General features: G+C 38.4%; 1 protein-coding gene across 1 annotated transcript in view; it reads left to right on the top strand.

Moving 5' to 3' along the window:
* Positions 1-22,552, top strand: part of TANC2 (tetratricopeptide repeat, ankyrin repeat and coiled-coil containing 2) — a 326,281-nt gene that overhangs the window by 56,467 nt on the left and 247,262 nt on the right. Inside the window, exon 2 of the mRNA XM_052658122.1 lies at positions 5,423-5,494. Coding sequence (XP_052514082.1) covers positions 5,423-5,494 — 72 coding nt within the window. The remainder of the gene's footprint in view (positions 1-5,422; positions 5,495-22,552) is intronic.

Raw genomic sequence — 22,552 nt, forward strand, 5'->3', positions numbered from 1 at the left:
ACCACCCTTATGGCAGAAAGCAAAGAACTAAAGAGCCTCTTGATGAAAGTGAAAGTGGAGAGTGAAAATGTTGGCTTAAAACTCAACATTCAGAAAACTAAGATCATGGCATCCAGTCCCATCACGTCATGGCAAGTAGATGGGGAAACAGTGGCAGACTTTATTTTTTTGGGGCTCCAAAATCACTGCAGATGGTGACTGCAGCCATGAAATTAAAAGACTCTTACTCCTTGGAAGGAAAGTTATTACCAACCTAGACAGCATATTAAAAAGCAGAGACATTACTTTACCAACAAAGGTCCATCTAGTCAAGGCTATGGTTTTCCCAGTAGTCATGTATGGATGTGAGAGTTGAACTATAAGGAAAGCTGTGAGTGAGTGAGTGAAGTCGCTCAGTCATGTCCAACTCTTTGCAACCCTGTGGACTGTAGCCTACCAGACTCCTCTATCCATGGGATTTTCCAGGCAAGATACTGGGGTGGGTTGCCATTTCCTTCTCCTGGAGATCTTCCTGACCCAGGGATTGAAGCCTGCTCTCCCGCATTGTAGGCAGATGCTTTACCGTCTGAGCCACCAGGAAAGTCACCAAGAAGAAAGCTGAGTGCCGAAGAATTGATGCTTTTGAACTGTGGTGTTGAAGAGGACTCTTGAGAGTCCCTTGGACTGCAAGGAGATCCAACCAGTCCATCTTAGAGGAGATCAGTCCTGAATATTCATTGGAAGGACTGATGCTAAAGCTGAAACTTGAATACTTTGGCCACCTGATGCAAAGAATTGACTCATTTGGAAAGACCCTGATGCTGGGAAAGATTGAAGGTGGGAGGAGAAGGGTGTGACAGAGGATGAGATAGTTGGATGACATCACCGACTCGACGGACATGAGTTTGGGTAAACTCCAGGAGTTGGTGATGGACAGGGAAGCCTGGCGTGCTGTAGTCCATGGGGTCGCAAAGAGTTGAACATGACTGAGTGACTGAACTGAACTGAACCTGTTATATCAGTGGGCTTTCCTCTGTGAAGTTCAAATAAATGTATTTGAAGAAAGTCTGAACATCTGAACTCAAGCTTGATGAGTAAATTTTAACCTCACAGACACAGCTCTGTTCTACCTTCTACACGCCAGGGTGAGATAATCAGTCTTATGCAAATAGTTTGACTTGCTTGATGACTGAAGGTCTTCTGTTTCGTCCATAAATGTAGATGTATGTATAATGTGTGGGAGGTCTTATCTGTAGTGAAGGAATTGTGTCTTAAGCAAAACAAAAAGATTTAAAATACTGTAGATCATTGCAGTCTTGCTATTTTGGATAATGGAGTCATTGATTGCATAAGCATACCACAAACACTTTTAAAGAGCTTGAACTTTTTTTCTACACCATCTTGGGTCTGTGGTGAGTTTATTATTTTAAAAAAATCTTTAACTGTTACTTTTACCTAAGAGTTAATCTCAACACTTAGGACTAGCCTCCTCTGGGGTAAGACATGGTTAAGATTTCAGTCTTAGAGGAATGAATTGCTTAAATTTACTGCCATGGTTTTCAGATTTAATTTTTAAAATTCAGGCAATTTAAACATTTTAGATTGTGATGGTATCAAAATTGATGACTTTTTGTCTTGCCATTGGCTGGATAACTCAAAACTGTCTTAAACCAAGGAGATCCAGCCAATCCATTCTGAAGGAGATCAGCCCTGGGATTTCTTTGGAAGGAATGATGCTAAGGCTGAAACTCTAGTACTTTGGCACCTCATGCGAAGAGCTGGCTCATTGGAAAAGACTGATACTGGGAGGGATTGGGGGCAGGAGGAAAAGGGGACGACAGAGGATGAGATGGCTGGATGGCATCACTGACTCGATGGATGTGAGTCTGAGTGAATTCCGGGAGTTGGTGACGGGAGGCCTGGCGTGCTGCAATTCATGGGGTCGCAAAGAGTCAGACACGACTGAGCGACTGAACTGAACTGAACTGTCTGTATTTTTCCTGTAGGTTGTTTTATTGATACCCCAACATTCTGCAGATTGTGCAAATTTAATACTATTTGAAGTCTTGTTTTTTCTTTTTCTTCTTTTATTCTTTAGAAAGACAGTGCTGGTAGGGGGAAATGTCTGTATTTTAGTCATATTATTTATCACACACTTGAAGGGCATGTTTTGATGTTAAAACAGAATGTGATGTGTATAATGTAATTTTATCCACATGGAAAAATGAAAATTTAAGACATGCCTGAATATGAGTGTTACTCATTGTAATTTATTCCAAAGTGAAAGAGAAGAAAGAAATTTGCATTAAAAATTAGATAATAACTAGTCGGGAAAATTGACTAGGAGTATACTTACACATCCTGATACAAGATGCCACAGATTTCTGGTACAGTTGTATCTTTTCATAAAATGAACCATAATTTCATAGTAATTTAGAACTCCATAATACTTTTTTCCTTTATCTGTTGAGAGACCTGGGTTGGTTGTTTGACCTGTAGAATTTCCCACAGTTGGTATTTTGTTGATTATATACTCAAGAACAGTCCAACCTTTTTTTTTTTTTCTTTTCTGTTCTTCGATTTTCCTGAAAAGTGACAGCTAGATCCAGAGATTTGACCAGACCCAGGTTTGATTGCTTTGGCAAAACTGTGTTTGTTGTGTTTCTATCATCAGGAGGTATATCATGTCCAGTTTTGTTTCTTTTCTCTTTTTTGATATTATTAGCCACTGTTGCTCAATGCCTACAGAGATATTAATTAATTTCAAGTTGTGAAATTAATTTCAAGTTGTGGTGTTTTATCTTGTTTCCCACTTATCACCTGGAATAATTTTAAAGAGAGCTTTTTCTTATATACTTTTTGGCTACTAGTACAGTTCATATAGGAAATGTGAGATGAATTGCTAATTCTTTCATTTCCCCAGTTTTCAAGATAATGAACTAGATCCCTCTCAACCTCAGAAAGTGACCAGTTAGTGTGGTGGTGCTATGGGGTTTTAATTTTTCTCCTTTTTTCTCTTTTTTCAGTGTCATTATGATCTACTACCCTTAGTTAGTTAGTTCTTTAGTAGAGCTAGGAAGAGGTCCATGGGATGATAATACTCCCTGAGTTCTTGCATGTTGATAAGCTATTTCACTCAGTCTTTCTGATATGACCTCAATTCCACATTGTTTTTGATAGTGTCTTTACTGTTGCATATCTCAGGGTGATCCAAATTCAACTAGTACATTTCCTTTGATAAACCAGCTAGTTCTTTAAAAAGTTCTGATTTCTTTTAATGGAGAATGGCATTTTAGGATCACAGCCTGGGCCCTAGGGTTGGACATCACTACTTAATCAGTCAAGATGCTAGATATTTTAAATGGACCGAGCTAAGACATATGTGTGACTCATAAGATTGTACTAACGTTTGTAATATAGATTCAATACTATAGAGTTTTTATTTAACTTCTGTATTGTTATATCTATAGTTCCTTTCTTCCATACTGAGAATTCTGGTTCTCAAGGGGATGACGTCAGAGTATACCATAGGTATTCATTGCTTTATCCCTCTTTTTTAAATACAGTGGTCTCACAACTTTACCACTACCAATTTTGATTACTGAAATCAGTTATTTTCTGTTTGTTTATTCTTCCTCCATTTGTTTTGGTTGTGCTGTATCTTCATGGTCAGATTTTATAGCTATTACATACTATAATCTAAGACCCTAATTTAGTGTTAATTCTACAGTCAGTCCTATGGTTATTGCTCATCGCCAGTCCTTATTTAATGTCTCTCTAGTCACTTTGATTGCCTCAAATGAGTTCTCTTTTAGAGCTAGGAAGAGTCCCATGGGAACAATATTCCCTGAGTTCTTGCATGTCAGTAATAGTTTTTCTTTCCCCTTTATACTTAAAGGTAAGTTTTACTCATTGTAAAGCCTGTGACTCAAACTTTCTTTGTGTTTCAAATATGTTATCCCATTTTTTTCTATTATTTTCCCGTATTTATCATGTGATGCCTAAATACTCAAAGGATTTTTTTTCCCTTTTTTCTTTAAAGTCTAGTAATTTTAGTAGAAAATGTGCTGGTCCATTGATCTAACTTGATTAAGCAGTACACAAGGTGCTCTTCAAATATGTAGTTTCACATATGAAAGTGTAAGTGCTAGTCATTCAGTCATGTCCAACTCTTTGCGACCCCATGGACTATAGCTCCAGGCTCCTCTGTCCATGGAATTCTCCAGGCAAGAATACTGAAATAGGTAGCTATTCCCTTCTCCAGAGGATCTCCCTGACCCAGAATCAAACCCAGGTCTCCTGCACTGCAGGCAGATTCTTTACTATCTGAGCCACCAGATATAATAGTTTCAAATGTATATGTATGTACATGTGTATATATAAATGTATTTATACATGTAACTCTATATATTACATATACGTAGCCACTTTTTTCCCTCTGAAAAGCTTTCTTGAGTTACAGTTTTTTAGTATTGGTTCTGTCCTCTCACTTCGGTTTTATTCCTTAGGGACTTCTATTTTTATCCTTATACTAGATCTTTTTTGCCTATCTCCAATATGTATCCCCTTTTTGCAAATCCTTTTTAATCTATTTCTTCTTTTAAAAAAATTTATTTAAGATTTTCTTCCATCTTACTTTGTATTTCTTTTTAAGACCTTTTGTATTTATTTGCTCTTGTATTTCTTATACTTCAGACTTCATTATTGACATGATTTTTGTTTGATTTCTAATTCTTTCTTGGTTTCTGCCTTGTCATTTCTGAGTTTTTCGATTCTGATTTGTATTGCTCTTTCATGTATTATATAATTTTCCTATGATCTCTCATAAAACATGTAATTTTTATTATAGTAAAATATATAGCCCTAAGGATTATTTGACATACTATAGATAAGTAAGCAGCTATAATTAACTTAGACATTGCTTTAAATCAAGGCTTTTAAACTGAAATTCTGTGAATGAACTTCAGAGTAGACGACATTGCCTCATTATACACAAAGAAGAGTGTGTATGTTTGGTGGTGGTTTAGTTGCTGAGTTGTGTCTGACTCTTGCTACCCCATGGACTGTGGCCCACCAGGCTCCTCTGTGCATGGGATTTTTCAGGCAAGAATACTGGAGTGAGTTTCCATTTCCTTCTAAAGGGGATCTCGGCCCGGGACTGAACCCAGGTCTCCTGCATTGCAGGTGGATCCTTTTACTGACTGAGCCACCAGGGAAGCCCTGTGTATATGTTTGGGGGTTGAGAAAGAATGCACTCACTTTCTTTAGACTTTCAGATGAGGGTGTAAACCATCCCCAGAAAAATAAGGGTAAGAACCTTTGGTTTGTGTATGATAAGAAAACAAATGATAGATATAGGAAGTTTAAGATAAACATATCATCAGGGCTGGTATTGCATCAGTTTCACTATCTATTTGCTTATGCTCTTTCTCATTTTATTCAGATGGAGGAAGCGAGGAACCACCGGATCGAAGACAGTCAAGTGTAGACTCTCGCCAAAGCCGCTCTGGGCAAGGTAAGTTTTCATTAAGTTTATTAATAAATTAAAAAGGCAAGATATCACCTCTTCCTTTCCAGTACTTAATCTGAGGACTGAGGTTTTCACTGGGTCTAATTTAGATATTCTCACTTTTCATTTAGGAGTTTAAATGTTATAATCTAATTGGTTCTAGATGATAATCATTTATTCAAGATTAAAGAAAATGAAAAATGGTCTATTTTTTTAAATGATACTAAAGTTTTAAGTAATTTGGAGCACTGTGGTATATGTCTGGGTATCACTTTTGGAATATAGCCAAAAGTAAATTTTTAGTGGTAGCATTTGTTGCAAGTATTATTATCCTGGCTTTTAAAAGTATTTGTCTTAAGTCTCTCAGAAGAAATAGGTTTTGTTTGTAATTGCTCTCAAAGATTAGGGTCATTTTACTTATTTTCCTTTTCTGTTTAAAATTTATTACTGTAGGCCTTTGAATAGTTTTTTTAAGTGACAACCTCAAAACTTAGGTTAAAATACTCTTTCAGATAAGCCCTCCTTAACTAACATTTAAATTTTGTGGGACTAGCACCTCCACATTCCTTTTTCTTTGTAGTACTTATCACCTTTATTTTCTCCATCTAAAACTAGAGTGAATGGTCCATGATTTCAGAGATTTTTGGTTTTCTTTATTCACTGTTGTATTTCCCAGGCCAAGATTAAGTACCTGGTAGATAGTAGTTACTAAATAAATAGTGTTGGGTGAGTGAAGTCATTTCCAAGAGAATGAGAGTTGGAACCCAAACCAGATGAATATATTATAAAATTTCATGCAGTAATTACTGAGTTTAGTTTTTAGAGAGTCTTTATTTACAAACAAAATAAAGCCTTAGATATACAAATGTGAGGTGTTTTAATCCTGTAGAAACTGGTTCATTTATTCTATAATCCTTCTCTTTTTGTCCAACTTTGCTCTTCCCAAGTTTTAGAGAGTACTGTTTTTACTAAAACTGTTTGCTGCAGAATAAAAAGAGGAATAATATATGCAGATTGATTTGGAATTTTTAACCTACACTAGTACTTAATCATTCTTAATATGCATGTATTATAAATACATTAGAAACATCCTATTTTCACTTTTTTCCCTTATTATAAGTATTTAGATACAAAAAAAGAAATTAAGAGAAAAAGATGAATTGTAATATAAAAGAAAATCAAACACATTATATACCTTAAACTTAAATAACGCTTTATGTCAGTGATATCTCACTAAACCTTAGTGAGGGCAGTGAGAAATAAAATGAGCTTGTGTATATAAAATCCTTGTTGGGCTGCACCCCACAGGTCTGCACGCCTGTACTTGCCCAGCGTCAAGACAGAAGAAAGAGCCCAGACTCAGCAACAGAGGCATCAGTGATTTAATGGATAGGAGACTCTTACACATCTGACGCATGGTCCTGTGTGTGGCACAGCAGGCAGGACATGGCAGCACTCTTTACTGCTGGGAGGGGATGGAGTGGGTGGAAGTGTTTACCACATATAGGGGGAATTGACTTTCAGTTCAGTTCAGTTGCTCAGTTGTGTACAATTCTTTGTAACCTCATGAATTGCACACCAGGCCTCCCTGTCCATCATCAACTCCCGGAGATCACCCAAACACACGTGCATCAAGTCAGTGATGCCATCCAGCCATCTCATCTTCTGTTGTCCCCTTCTCCTCCTGCCCCCAGTCCCTCCAGGCATCAGAGTCTTTTCCAATGGACCAACTTTTCGCATGAGGTGGCCAAAGTATTGGAGTTTCAGCCTCAGCATCAGTCCTTCCAATGAACACCCAAGACTGGTCTCCTTTAGGATGGACTGGTTGGAACTCCTTGCAGTCCAAGGGACTCGCAAAAGTCTTCTCCAGCACCACAGTTCAAAAGCATCAATTCTTTGGCGCTCAGCTTTATTCACAGTCCAACTCTCACATCCATACATGACCACTGGAAAAACCATAGCCTTGACTAGACAGACCTTTGTGGGCAAAGTAATGTCTCTGCTTTTTAATATGCTATCTAGGTTGCTCATAACTTTCCTTCCAAGGAGTAAGCATCTTTTAATTTCATGGCTGCAGTCACCATCTGCAGTGATTTTGGAGCCCCCCAAAATAAAGTCTGACACTGTTTCCACTGTTTTCCCATCTGTTTGCCATGAAGTGATGGGACCAGATGCCATGATCTTCATTTTCCTAATGTTGAGCTTTAAAGCCAACTTTTTCACTCTCCTCTTTCACCTTCATCAAGAGGCTCTTTAGTTCCACTTCACTTTCTGCCATAAGGGTAGTATCATCTGCATATATGAGGTTATTAATATTTCTCCCAGCAATCTTGATTCCAGCTTGTGCTTCTTCCAGCCCAGCGTTACTCTGCATAGAAGTTAAATAAGCAGGGTGACAATATACAGCCTTGATGTACTCCTTTTCCTATTTGGAAACAGTCTGTTGTTCCATGTCCAGTTCTAACTGTTGCTTCCTGACCTGCATACAGGTTTCTTAAGAGGCAGGTCAGGTGGTCTGGTATTTCCATCTCTTTCAGCATTTTCCACAATTTATTGTGATCCACATAGTCAAAGGCTTTGGCATAATCAATAAAGCAGAAATAGATGTTTTTCTGGAACTCTCTTGGTTTTTCGATGATCCAGTGGATGTTGGCAATTTGATCTCTGGCTCCTCTGCCTTTTCTAAAACCAGCTTGAACATCTGTAAGTTCACGGTTCACGTATTGCTGAAGCCTGGCTTGGAAAATTTTGAGCATTACTGTACTAGTGTGTGAGATGAGTGCAGTTGTGAGGTTGTTTGAACATTCTTTGGCATTGCCTTTCTTTGGGATTGGAATGAAAACGGACCTTTTCCAGTCCTGTGGCCACTGTTGAGTTTTCCAAATTTTCTGGCATAATGAGTGCAGCACTTTCACAGCATTGTCTGTCAGGATTTGAAATAGCTCAACTGGAATTCCATCACCTCCACTAGCTTTGTTCATAGTGATGCTTTCTAAGGCCCACTTGACTTCACATTCCGGGATGTCTGGCTCTAGATGAGTGATCACACCATCATGATTATCTGTACAGTTCTTCTGTGTATTCTTGCCACCTCTTCTTAATATCTTCTGCTTCTGTTAGGTCCATACCATTTCTGTCCTGTATCGAGCCCATCTTTGCATGAAATGTTCCCTTGGTATCTCTAATTTTCTTGAAGAGATCTCTAGTCTTTCCCATTCTGTTGTTTTCCTCTATTTCTTTGCATTGATCCCTGAGGAAGGCTTTCTTATCTCTCCTTGCTATTCTTTGGAACTCTGCATTCAGATGCTTATATCTTTTCTTTTCTCCTTTGCTTTTCGCTTTTCTTCTTTTCACATCTATCTGTAAGGCCTCCTCAGACAGCCATTTTGCTTTTTTCATTTCTTTTCCACGGGGATGGTCTGTCTTTGATCCCTGTCTCCTGTACAGTGTAATGAACCTCCGTCCATAGTTCATCAGGCACTCTATCAGATCTAGTTCCTCAAATCTATTTCTCACTTCCACTGTATAGTCATAAGGGATTTGATTTAGGTCATACCTGAATGGTCTAGTGGTTTTCCCTACTTTCTTCAATTTCAGTCTGAATTTGGCAATAAGGAGTTCATGATCTGAGCCACAGTCAGCTCCCAGTCTTGTTTTTGCTGACTGTATAGAGCTTCTCCATCTTTGGCTGCAATGAGTATAATCAGTCTGATTTCGGTGTTGACCGTCTGGTGATGTCCATGTGTAGAGTCTTCTCTTGTGTTGTTGGAAGAGGGTGTTTCCTATGACCAGTGCTGAACTTAATAACAACAAAATCAGTGATTTTCATGATCTTAGCACAGCTGCCTGATCTTACTTTATTCAAATGACGGAAATGGAAGTACAAAGCCATTTATAATGACTTGGGATGAATAAGAATCCATATTACCAATAGTAAAGAGATAGGATGGATACATACTTCTACTTTTGCTCCTTCCAGAAACCTATTAAAAGATCAGTAAAGGGGAATTAGACAGGAGACAGCATCAACACAATTTTAGAAACTAGAGAGTATATGAATAATTGAAGAGTAAAACGTTAAGCTCAGTAGCAGAGAAAATCAAGAAAATAATCCAGCTTATCCTCCAAAAGACAGAAAGTTCAAGAATGGCAGCAGGTAGAAGTGAAAGGAGGATTGGTTGAAGGTTGAATAAGCCTTTGGACCCTGGGATGTCTTCCTCAAAATAAGCTAGCCAATCAGCTGGACAAGTGCCCAGCTCTTCACCTGTAACCTTAGCAAAGTCTAGAAACTTACTCTTTGGAGAGGGCAAAAATAGAGACTCTAGGACAGAAGACAGCATAGTGGACGGCAAGAACCCCATACTGAAGATCACCCTTTTAGTCCTCTTAATTATGAGAGCTAATCAAGGATTACTAGATATTTGAGGAAACCCTGTAGTGTATGAAAAATAGAGATTAAAATACATAAGGTAGAGCAGCCTGGAGAAGACAAATCTTTTGCAGAGGAAAATATTAGAACCATTATTAACATCCTCAGGGAAATAAGAGAAAACAATACAGCCATGAAATAGGAAGGAGTTATCTATAAAAGAGCAGTACTCTGATTTTTAAAAGAGGCTCTCAGACATTAAAATTTTGATTTCAGAGATTAAAAAGCTTTGCAGAAGTACTTAGAAAATTAATAATGAAGAAATCTGGTAAAAAGTTGAGCAGAAGGACAGAGGTTATAGAAGAGAAGTGAGAAATATGAAGAAATTTACAGGAGCTGTCCAGGAATTTCAGTATTCAAATAATAGTAGTTTCCAGAAGAAATAGAGGAAATGAGGAAGAAATCATCAGGATGATTTAAAAAACAGTTTCTTGAGCTAAAGAACATGAAGTTGAAAAGGCTTATTGACTGCTCAGTACAATGGATGTATATAAACACAAACTAAGACACATCAGGGTGAAATTTCAAATCACTGGGCCAAACAGATCTTTCCATGCTTCCAGAGAGGAGAAAAATTTGTTAACTAAAGTAAGAGGAATCAACTGGCTCTGGACTTCTTTGTGGTAACTTTAGAAACTAAACAAGCAATGGCGCATCACCTTCAAAATTCTGAAGGAAAGTAATTTCAACCTCATTTTATTTCATATGCCCTGAAACTATTAATCATATATATGAGTGAAATTACAATGTTTTAAGACATGTAATTTTTTTTTTTTTGGTTTGTTTGCCTGCCTTGTACCTTTCTTAGAAATCTGTTGGAGGGTGTGATCCATCAAAATGATAAAGTCAGAAAAATTAAAAAAAAGAAAGATGACAGGAAATAGAACATTTAACAGAAGAGAAAGGTAAAGGAATCTTCCACATAGAATGACAAAACAGGGTTGAAGGGCAAACAGACCAGATTGGAGTAGGTTAGAAGCTTCCAGAAGAGCCATTCTCAGGAATGAGATTGTTAGAAATCTGATGCCTTTAATTATCTTTAGGAAAGTTGTAAGTAATTGATGAAAGACTCAGGGTTGAATTGGTGGTAAATAAATAAAGTAGTAAGTGAAAAAAATTTTAAACACAAGTAAAAAAATAAATAATGTGTAGGAAAGGAGATATTAGAATAAGTTCTCAGTCCTTAGGGTAGTGTCTAGAGTAGCTGATGTTCATGTCAGTCACTTCCAATGGTAAACCTCATCAGTTTACCCCAGTGTGATACAGACATTTTTATTTGATTTGGACCGTTATGGTCAAGGGCTTCGCTGGTGGTTCGGATAGTGAAGAATCTGCCTGCAATGCAGGAGACCCAGGTTTGATCCCTGGGTCAGGAAGATCCCCTGGAGTATGAAATGGCAATCCATTCTAGCATTCTTGCCTAGAGAATTCCATGGACAGAGGAGCCTGGTAGGCTGTAGTCCATGGGGTCGCAAAGAGTCGAACACAACTGAATGATTAACACTTAGCAAATTATAGTTGGGAAGTAGTGCTTTAAAGCAGGGTGAGCAAATCTGGCCTGTGTTGCCTGTATTTGTACAGTTGGCAAGTTTAATTTGCTAAGCCAGTTTTAATTATTTTTGTGTCTGTGTTCCTGTGGGATATTGGCCTTTAATTTTCCTGTCTTAGGATGTCTTTGTCTGATTTTTGTATCAGGGTACTCCTGGTTTCATAGAGTAAGTTGAAAGTTGAAAGATAATTCTCCTTCAATTTCCTGGAGTGTATTTTACAGAATTGATATTACTTCATCCATAAATGTTTAATAGAATTTTCCAGGGAAACCATCTGGTTTTAGAATTTTCTTTGTGGGAAAATTTTAAGACATAAATTAAGTTTCTTTAATAAATATAGGACTATTCAGATTATCTATTTTTTCTTGACTATCCTTTTAACAGCATGGCATCTGTAGTGGTGCCACCTCTCTCATTCCTGATATGGATGATTTTGAGTATTCTTTCTCTTTGTCCTGGTCATTCTAGATGGAGATATGTCAATTCTGTTGATCTTAGAGGGTCAGTTTCAGTTTTCCTTCATTTTCTGTATTGTTTTCCTGTTTTCTTTTTAATTGGTTTCTGCTTTGTTGTTGTTGCTATTGTTCAGTCACTAAGCCGTGTCTGACTCTGAGACCCTATTGACTGCAGCACACCTGGCTCCCCTTTCCTTCACTATCTCCCAGAGTTTGCTCAAATTCACATCCATTGAGGCAGTGATGCTATCTAACCATGTCATCCTCTGTTGCTCCCATTTTCTAGTGCTTTCAACCTTTCCCAGCATCAGGGTCTTTTCCAATGAGTCACCTTTTCACATCAGGTGCCCAAAGTATTAGAGCTTCGACTTTAGCATCAGTCCTTCCAGTAAATATTTGGGGTTGATTTCCTTTAGTATTGACTGGTTTGATTTCCTTGTAGTCCAATGGACTCTCAAGAGTCTTCTCCAGCACCACAGTTCAAAAGCAGCAAGTTTTCGGTGCTCAGCCTTCTTTATGGTTCAACTCTCTCACATCTGTACATGATGCTGGAAAGACCGCCATAGCTTTGACTATACTCACCTTTGTCAACAGAGTAATGTCTCTGCTTGTTAATACACTGTCTAGATTTGTCATGGCTTTTCTTCCAAGTAGCAGTGTCTTTTAATTTCATGGCTGCAGTCACCCTCCACAGTAATTTTGGAGCCCAAGAAAATAAAGCCTGTCACTGTTTCCACTTTTTCCACTTCTGTTTGCCGTGAAGTGATGTAACCAGATGCCATGATCTTTTTTTTTTTTTATGTTGAGTTTTAAGCCAACTTTTTCACTCTCCTCTTTCACCCTCATCAAAAAGCTCTATAGTTTCTTCACTTTCTGCCATTAGAGTGATATCTTCTGCATATCTGAAGTTGTTGATTTCTCCCAGCAATCTTGATTTCAGCTTGGGATTCATCCATCCTGACATTTTGCATGAATGTACTCTGCATATAAGTTAAACAAGCAAGGTAACAATAAACACAGCCTTGTTGTACTCCTTTCCCAATTTTAAAACAGTCTGTTGTTTCAAAGAATGTTCAAATGACCATATAAAATGAGTTGCACTCATTTCACATGCTAGTAAGGTTATGCTCAAAATCCTTCAAACTAGGCTTCAGCAGTATGTGAACTGAGAACTTCTAGATGTACCAGCTGGGTTTAGAAAAGGCAAGGGACCAGAGATCAAATTACCAACATTTGTTGGATCATAGAAGTTGGGAATTCCAGAAAAACATCTAGTTTTGCTTTATTGACTATGCTAAAGCCTTTGTGTGGATCATGATAAACTGTGGAAAATTCTTAAGATGGGAATACCAGACCATCTTAGCTATCTCCTGAGAAACCTGTATGCAGCTCAAGAAGTAGCAGAACCAGACATGAAACAATTGACTGGTTCAAAATTTGGAAAGGTTTGTGCTTTGCTCTTTATTATTTCCTTTCTTCTTCCTGCTTTGGGTTTAATTTTCTCTTCTTTTTCTAGTTTCTTAAGGTAAAAACTAAGATTGCTGATACTGGAGCTTTATTTTCTAATACAGAAATTTTAGTGCTATGAATTTCCCTCTGTGTATTGATTTAGCTGCATTTCACAGACTTTCATGAATAATGCATTTATTTTCTTTTATTTCAAAATACTTCCTAATTCCCCTTTTGGTTTCTTCTTTAACATGTGTGTTATTTAGAAGTGTGTTGATGAAGTTTTTAAAACATTTGAGAATTTTTAGATATTTTCCTCATATTAATTTCTAGTTTAATTTTGCTATGGTCAAGAAATATGCATCCTATGAGTTAAGTCACATTTTATTGAGACTTGTTTTATGGCCCAGGAAATTATCTATCTTAAATGTTCTTTGTGTACTAATTAAACTTAAAAGCTTTTGCACAATGAAGAAAACTATAAGCAAGGTGAAAAGGCAGCCTTCAGAATGGGAGAAAATAATAGCAAACGAAACAACTAACATATTAGTAATCTCCAAAATATACAAGTAGCTCATGCGGCTCAATACCAGAAAAATAAATGACCCAATTAAAAAACGAGCCAAAGAACCAACAGACATTTCTCCAAAGAAGACATACAGTTGGCTAACAAACACATGAAAAGATGCTCAACATCACTCATTATCAGAGAAATGCAAATCAAAACCTCAGAGAGGTACCATCTCACACCAGTCAGAATGGCTGCCATCAAAAAGTATACAAACAATAAATGCTGGAGAGGGTGTGGAGAAAAGGGAACCCTCTTAACACTGTTGGTGGCAATGCAAACTAGTGCAACCACTATGGAGAACAGTGTGGAGATTCCTTAAAAAACTGGAAACAGAATTACCGTATGACCCAGCAATCCCTCTGCTGGGCATAACACACTGAGAAAACCAGAATTGAAAGAAACATGCGTACCCCAATGTTCATTGCAGTGCTGTTCACAGTAGCTAAGACATGGAAGCAACCTAGATGTCCATCAGTAGACGAATGGATAAGAAAGTTGTGGTACACAATGGAATATTACTCAGCTATAAAAAAGAATGCATTTGAGTTAGTTCTAATGAGGTGAATGAAATTGGAGCCTGTTATACAGAGTGAAGTAAGGCAGAAAAAAAAACACCAATACAGTATATTAACGCATATATGTGGAATTTAGAAAGACGGTGAAGACGATCCTATATGCAAGACAGCAAAAGAGACCCAGATGTAAAGAACAGACTTTTGGACTCTGTGGGAGAAGGCGAGCGTGGGATGATTTGAGAGAATAGCATTGAAACATGTATATTACCATATGTGAAATAGATGACTGGTCCACGTTTGATGCGTGAAACAGGGCACTCAAAGCCGGTGCACTGGGACAACCCAGAGGGATGGGACGGGGAGGGGATGGGATGGGGAGGGATGGGATGGGATGGGAGGGGTGTTGGGGACAGGACAGGGGACACCTGTATACCTGTGGCTGATTTATGTCAATGTAAGGCAGAAACCATCACAATATTGTAAAGTAATTAGCCCCTAATTAACAGAAATTTTTAAAAAAATGTGTATTATGTTCTTTGGAGGGGAGGTAGAAGGTGCTACAAATGTCAGTCTGGTCAAGTTAATTGATGATATTGTTCAAGTTTTCTGCGTCTTTACTGATTTTCTGTCTGCTCATTCTGTCAATTACTAGGAGAGGAATATTGAAATCTCAGACCATAAGTGTGGGTTGATCTATTTCCCCTTGCGGTTCTGTTACATTCCTCATACCACTGATCCTTTGGTCAGAATGGATTTAAACATTCCCTACAGCTGCCATTGGCTTCTCTGATGGCTCAGTGGTAAAGAATTGACCTGCATTACAAGACACACAGGAGATGTGAGTTTGATCCCTGGGTCAGGAAGATCCCCTGGAGAAGGAAATGGCAACCCACTCCAGTATTCTTGCCTGGAACATCGCCATGGACAGAGGAGCCTGAGGGGCTACAGTCCATAGGATTACAGAGTCGGACATGACTGTAGCAACTTAGAACATGCTTTCTTCATTTTCACCTAGAACCAGAGTCCTTCCATTTTATTATATTTTGTGTTTGCCTGTCTAGAGGATAATATTCAAAATATTTAATAATTAGTATGCCATAAATACCAAACAACCACAACAGATGCCAGTCTGTTCAGAACAAACGTTGTTTAGTCACTAAGTCATGTCCAACTCTTCTGTGACCCCATAGACTGTAGCCCACCAGGCTTCTCTGTCCATGGATTTCCCAGGCAGGAATACTGGAATAGGTAGCCATCTCCTCCTCTAGAGAATCTTTCCAACCCAGGGATCGAACCTGCATCTCCTGCATTGGCAAGCAGATTCTTTATCACTGAACCATCACGGAAGCAACAAACATTGTCTTTAAACATCTGTTACGCCTGTAGAGGGCCAAAATGCATGATAACCTGCCCTGCCTAATTGCAGATACCGTCACTATTTAATGTCCCTTCTGGTGGCTTCCCTGGTGGTTCAGACGGTAAAGCGTCTGCCTACAGTATGGGAGACCCGGGTTCAATTCCTGGGTTGGGAAGATCCCCTGGAGAAGGAAATGGCAACCCACTCCAGTTTTCTTGCCTGGAAAATCCCATGGACGGAGGAACCTGGTAGACTACAGCCCATGGGGTCACAAAGAGTCAGACACGACTGAGCGATTTCACTTTCTTTCTATAGTTATAATGGCAGACATGTAAGATAAGGTACGTGGTGAGGTGTCTTATCCTTTTGGACATGAAGGGTCCCTCCTGTGTGTTAACTAACTAGCTTGGCCTTTGCTCTGTCTCTCAGATACAGTGGATTCTGACTCAAATGTACCCACATTCACTGTCCTAGTTTAGGGGCAGAGACCTCTGATGTCATCTGCTGTCAAGTGTAGGAGATGGGAGATGGCCTGACTAAATCAGATTCCACCCCACTCCTTAAGATTGCTGCCCCTGGGCACTTCCTGCTCCTTGCACCTCTTGCTTTTGTGGTTAAAACAGACCTGGAAACACTCTCATCTCTCACAGTTATCCTCCTACACATACTCTGGCCTATAATTTCCCCGCTACAGTTGCATCTAGTTTTTGTCTCTGGTGGATTTCTGAACATTTCTCCTCCATTATTGATTTTTTGTTTTGTTTTCTAATGCTTTAAGAGTTTATTCTTTTTTAAGATACATTTTCTGTCATTTCCCCACCACCTATATTGTTGCCATTTTCGTCTGAAATACCATCATTTCTTTACTACTGTTAGAGTGGCCTAACTTTTTATTTCTGTTCTTGCCAACATATAATCTGTTGTCCATTTGATAGCTTTTACTGCTTTTAAAACAAATCAAGTCATTATTTCCCCACATTTGAAAAGAAATTCTCTAGTGTCTTCCTGTCACATTCAGAATAAACTATAAAGTCTTTATCATTCCTTATATAACTTGACATGAGCTGCCCTTTCCCTAGTACTTTACAACCTCCCACTCCCTTCATTATCCACTTTGTTTCATCTCCGTTGGCCTTTTTTGCTTAAACGCTTAAACGTGTTAAAGAGTGTTTTCAGGGTCTGTACATTTGTGCCTTCTTGACTAAAGAACTATGGGTTTCTGCTTAGGAAAGAGTGGCCTTCTCTTTGACCTCCTAAACACTCAGCTCTAATCTTCTTCATAATTGCCACTACTGGTGTTTATTTACTTGTTCATTGTTGTCTGAGCACTTGGAAAATTAGTTTCATCTGAGCAGAGACTTTGTCTAATCCACCACTCTAGCCGTGGAACACTTGCACATAAAGTTTTTTCAGTATTTGTCGAATGAAGGAATGCACAAATATCTAGCAGTCAGCGCACATGGGAAAGTATGTGGATGTACTCAGGACACGTATGAATCCGATATTCACCTCTGTTAACTTACGTAGCTGAGGAAGTAAAGCAGCAGTGTGAGAAATTTGTTGGATGTGTGTGGTTTGTCAGACTGTCAACTGTCTATTGATTTGTGAAATGAGGCTCTTTTTAAAATAAGACTGTGAAACTGATTGTGACAGTTTGACCCTAGTATAATCTTCTAAGATTGGGTGGTTATTTTCTGCTTTCCATTGTAGCATTTTGTATATTATTGGGTTATATTATTTACTATATTTGGTCTTATTTGTCTGTTGTATCTCTATTTTTCTTAGCAGTCTAGAAGTTCATGAATGGTAGGATCTTAGCATCTAGCACAGTGCCAGTGTCCACATTTAGGCCATTGAATTGATGAAGGAAACTTATCAGTTCTAGGAATTCTGTTCTGTATTTTGGGAATCATGGGTTACTTCATCAGAATTGGTTTTTTGTTTTTGTAGTAGCTCCATTTTCTGAATCAAATGATTTTTCATTAGAGATTCTATACATAAGCAGACCTTACTGGTTCTAAATACTGAATAGGTACATGAGCCATTGTGATATGGTTGAAACCCAGTTTTGATTCACTTCTGCAAAGATAGCATCACGCAGGCATTAGACGCTGGTATGCAAGATGTATATTAGTATAATGCCTAAGATCACTCATGCTGGAAGACTGGGAAATTGTACAGTGTTTGAGTTTGTGTAATTCCCATTATTTGTAGCCAGTTTCATTTGATTATTACACATTGGTGTATCTATAGTAATAATATATTAAATTTTCAAATATGCTGTCTCCTGGTTCTTTTTCTTTCCTTGTAAATATAAAATTTGTAAAAGTGAAATGCTCATGCACTTGAAACATATACAAATTATTCTTCAGTCTGGTGACAATGATTTCTTTAGTAAACCAATAGTATTCTATAGAATGGTAAGGAAAATTGTTTCAATACTCAGTATATCATTTCTTCATCTCAGTGTAATAGTGTATCTGGCATAGTGACATCACTCATGTACAGGATTATTTTGTTATTTTAGTACTTTCTCATTCTGATAAAAATTATTTTGCTTTCAACATAGATTGCTTTAGGAATAAAGAAAAAAATTAATAACACATATGTGCCGAGCTCTGAACGAGGTGCCTTCACAGAATCCTCATTTAATTCTCTAATTTAATTTAATCCTTATTTAATTCTCAGAATAATGCTGTGAAGTGTGTATTATTTTCAGTAGGAAAATATTTCAGACTTTACACTAATCTACACAGAAAGTTTCAAATCAGCCTTATTGGTAGCATGTATTTAGAATCTTTTCATTCTGATATTTAAAACACAAATTTGTTTGTTGGTGGTTGGATCAATAGACTTGAAAAGATCTGACCTTAAATGATAAATCTCTCCATGTGTGCTAAGTTGCTTCAGTTGTGACTGACTCTTTGCAACCCTATGGACTGTAGCCCACCAGGCTCCTCTGTCCATGGGATTCTCCAGGCAAGAATACTGGAGTGGGTTGCCATGCCTTCCTCCAGGGGATCTTCCCAACCTAGGGAATGAACCTGCGTCTCCTGCCTTGCGGGCAGATTGTTTACCACTGAGGCACCAGGGAAGCCTGCTGAAGTGTCTCTATTTCTAGACGTATGTGTCTTCTGAAATTTAACTTCTTATTGATATTCTTTCTGTAATATTTTCTTCCAAAAAAATTAACCTTGAAATTGGCCCTCCAGTAACCAGTTTCTTATTATCTTAGGGTACTCGGGATGTGTCAGAATGTGTTTATATATATATCAATCACACTGTATTTTTTAATGTGAGTAATAGTAATCGTATTAAGTAAAAAATTATTTTTACCAAACAATGTAGACATATAAAAATGATATGTTAGGGCCCTCTTCCACTCCCTGGAAGTAACTAGTATTAACTATATTCAGTGTGTATCCTTCCATGTTTTCCCCTAAATTCATACTGGCACAGGCATGGATGTGTGTGTGTTTGTGTTAGTTGGAATATTTAAACATATAAAATGCAATTTTAGTTTTCTTCTCCCTCAGTTAACAGTATAGCATGGCCATCCCTCCAGGAACATCCTTAAATTCTAATTTCTTAAAATCTGTATAATCCTTTTTAGCTAAATCATAATTTATTCCACCATTTCCTCATCTATGAGTGTTCAGATTTTCAGAGTGGTTCATGATAATTTATTTAGCAATATCTTACACACTTGGAATATGCAACCCTTAGCACATTTTGTGTCAGAACATATTAAGGATCCTAGTTAATATGGTAATTAGCCTAGTGAACACTAGAAGGCTTATAGAAGTCATTCCTTGCTTATACATATTTATGAATGAAAAACAATAAAAGAGCAGCTAAAAAGGTTAAAATAGGTGTGTTGGATATTTAGAAATATTTTCATTTAAAAATTTATCTGAATTTTTCTGGTAAGAGATAAAAATGACAAAACCTCTTTGAAAAACTTCATGAATTTTAATGAAGAGTCATGAAGAGTTGAGTAACAAAGGATGAGGAAGGAACCTACTACTGAAGCCTAGGTAAAATTATTATCTAGTAAATACACTTAGTGCTTTGTTTTGTTTGAGGACTAGGCTGGATTTAATAAGTTTTATTTTTAGTGAAAAATTCAAGCGTTGGTTCCCACAAGGGGGCAGACTAAGACAATCTGAAAACCTTGACACTATAAGCAATATTTATTTTAAATTCATAATATATTTACTAAGAAGGAAGAGGAAGTCTCTAGAGACTAGAAGTGAGTAGCGAGACAATTGACTGACCATCCTGAGAAGGGTACTGTATTGGAGGCATCCACCTGCCTCTTCCGCACTACATGTGTGAACTTTTGGTGGGTTGGACCCTCAGCTGTGGCTGTAGTCAGGTTGGCCTTGGTAAGCAGAAGTCCATATTGCAGAGCCCATGTAGAAATTGCATTCCTTCTATCATGGCCTCTTTGTTAACAAGCCCATTGGACAAAGATAGAATGGCTGATTAGAGAGACTAGCTGAGTCCTCCAAACTGGTTATCTTACGTTCAGGGTTATTAAGCATCTTCTCTGTAGAGTTTGCTCTTTGGTAAGCGTTCACAGGGGACATAAATTGTTTCATACTCTGTGCCCTTTCAAAGAGGTCTGTCCATATACCTTATCTCCAGAATTTGTTGTCACCAGTTCTCTAATCATTCCTTCTGAATCTCTGGATATCCAGTCATACCATTAAACACCATCCAGGAGTTGGTATACAACAGTACCTCTGTCATCTCTCCTTCCAGGCAAAATGAACAACTAGATACTCTGTTCAAACTTCTGCCCCTGGAAGGTGTTCCCTTCACCACTGTCCTTCAGGACCCAGAATCATACAGTAGTATTTTTGTTATCTGCATGTTATCATGGAGAGCTATGAGTCAACCAGCTTACTTTTTTTTTTCCTTAGGTTGGTCATAGAGAATTCTCCATGAGATAAAATATTAATACATCCAAGTTGAGAGAAAATAAGCACTATAGCAGGAACCTTGGGCTTCTGGGCCACTTGCTTATGCAAATTACTTATGCCTTCAGAATCTGCTCAAGCCCAGTCTCCTATACAACTCTTCCTTTTGATAGTGAAGTAATTCAGTACATACTCATGGCTTCCCTTGTGGCTCAGCTGGTAAAGAATCCGCCTGCAATGCAGGAGACCTGGGTTCAATCCCCGGGTTGGGAAGATCCCCTGGAGAAGGGAATGGCTACCCACTCCAGTATTCTGGCCTGGAGAATTCCATGGACTGTATACTCCATAGGGTCACAAAGAGTTGGACATGACTGAGTGACTGTACACACCCAACCATGATGGGCTGCCCAGGTCACATGGTAACATGGTGGCCCATGTCAGTCAGTGAGTCAGTTCAGTCGCTCAGTCGTGTCCGACTCTTTGCGACCCCATGGACTGTAGCACGCCAGGCCTCCCTGTCCATCACCAACTCCAGGAATGTACCCAAACTCATCTCTATTGAGTTGGTGATGCCATCCAACCATCTCATCCTCTGTCGTCCCCTTCTCTTCCTGCCTTCAATCTTTCCCAGCATCAGAGTCTTCTCAAATGAGTCAGTCTTTGCATCAGGTGGCCAAAGTATTGGAGTTTCAAGCTTCAACATCAGTCCTTCCAATGAACACTCAGAACTGATCTCCTTTAGGATGGACTGGTTGGATCTCCTTTCAGTCCAGGGGATTCTCAAGAGTCTTCTCCAACACCACAGTTCAAAAGCATCAATTCTTTGGTGCTCATTTTTCTTTTTCTTTTTTTTTTTCAGCTTTCTTTATAGTCCAACTCTCACATCCTTACATGACTACTGGAAAAACCATAGCCTTGACGACATGATGGACTTTTGTTGGCAAAGTAACGTCTCTGCTTTTTAATATGCTGTCTAGGTTGGTCATAACTTTCTTTCCAAGGAGTAAGCGCCTTTTAAAAAATTTCATGGCTGCAATCACCATCTGCAGTGATTTTGGAGCCCAAAAAAAGTTAGCCACTGTTTCCACTGTTTCTCCATCTATTTGCCATGAAGTGATGGGACTGGATGCCATGATCTTAGTTTTCTGAATATAGAGCTTTAAGCCAACTTTTTCACTCTCCGCTTTCACTTTCATCAAGAGACTCTTTAGTTCTTCACTTTCTGCCATAAGGGTGGAGTCATCTGCATATCTGAAGTTATTGATATTTCTCCCGGCAATCTTGATTCCAGCTTGTGTTTCCTCCAGCCCAGCGTTTCTCATGATGTACTCTGCATATAAGTTAAATAAGCAGAGTGACAATATACAGCCTTGATGTACTCCTTTTCCTATTTGGAAACAGTCTGTTTTTCCATGTCCAGTTCTAACTGTTGCTTCCTGACCTGCATACAGGTTTCTTAAGAGGCAGGTCAGGTGGTCTGGTATTGCCATCTCTTTCAGAATTTCCCACAGTTTATTGTGATCCACACAGTCAAAGGCTTTGGCATAGTCAATAAAGCAGAAATAGATGTTTTTCTGGAGCTCTCTTGCTTTTCTGATGATCCAGCATATGTTGGCAATTTGATCTCTGGCTCCTCTGCCTTTTCTAAAACCAGCTTGAACATCTGGAAGTTCATGGTTCAAATATTGCTGAAGCCTGGCTTGGAGAATTTTGAACATTACTTTACTAGCGTGTGCTGCTGCTGCTGCTGCTAAGTCAGTCATGTCAGACTCTGTACGACCCCATAGATGACAGCCCACCAGGCTCAGCCGTC

Source organism: Budorcas taxicolor, chromosome 19 (assembly GCF_023091745.1).
Source record: "Budorcas taxicolor isolate Tak-1 chromosome 19, Takin1.1, whole genome shotgun sequence".
Lineage (NCBI taxonomy): Eukaryota > Metazoa > Chordata > Mammalia > Artiodactyla > Bovidae > Budorcas > Budorcas taxicolor.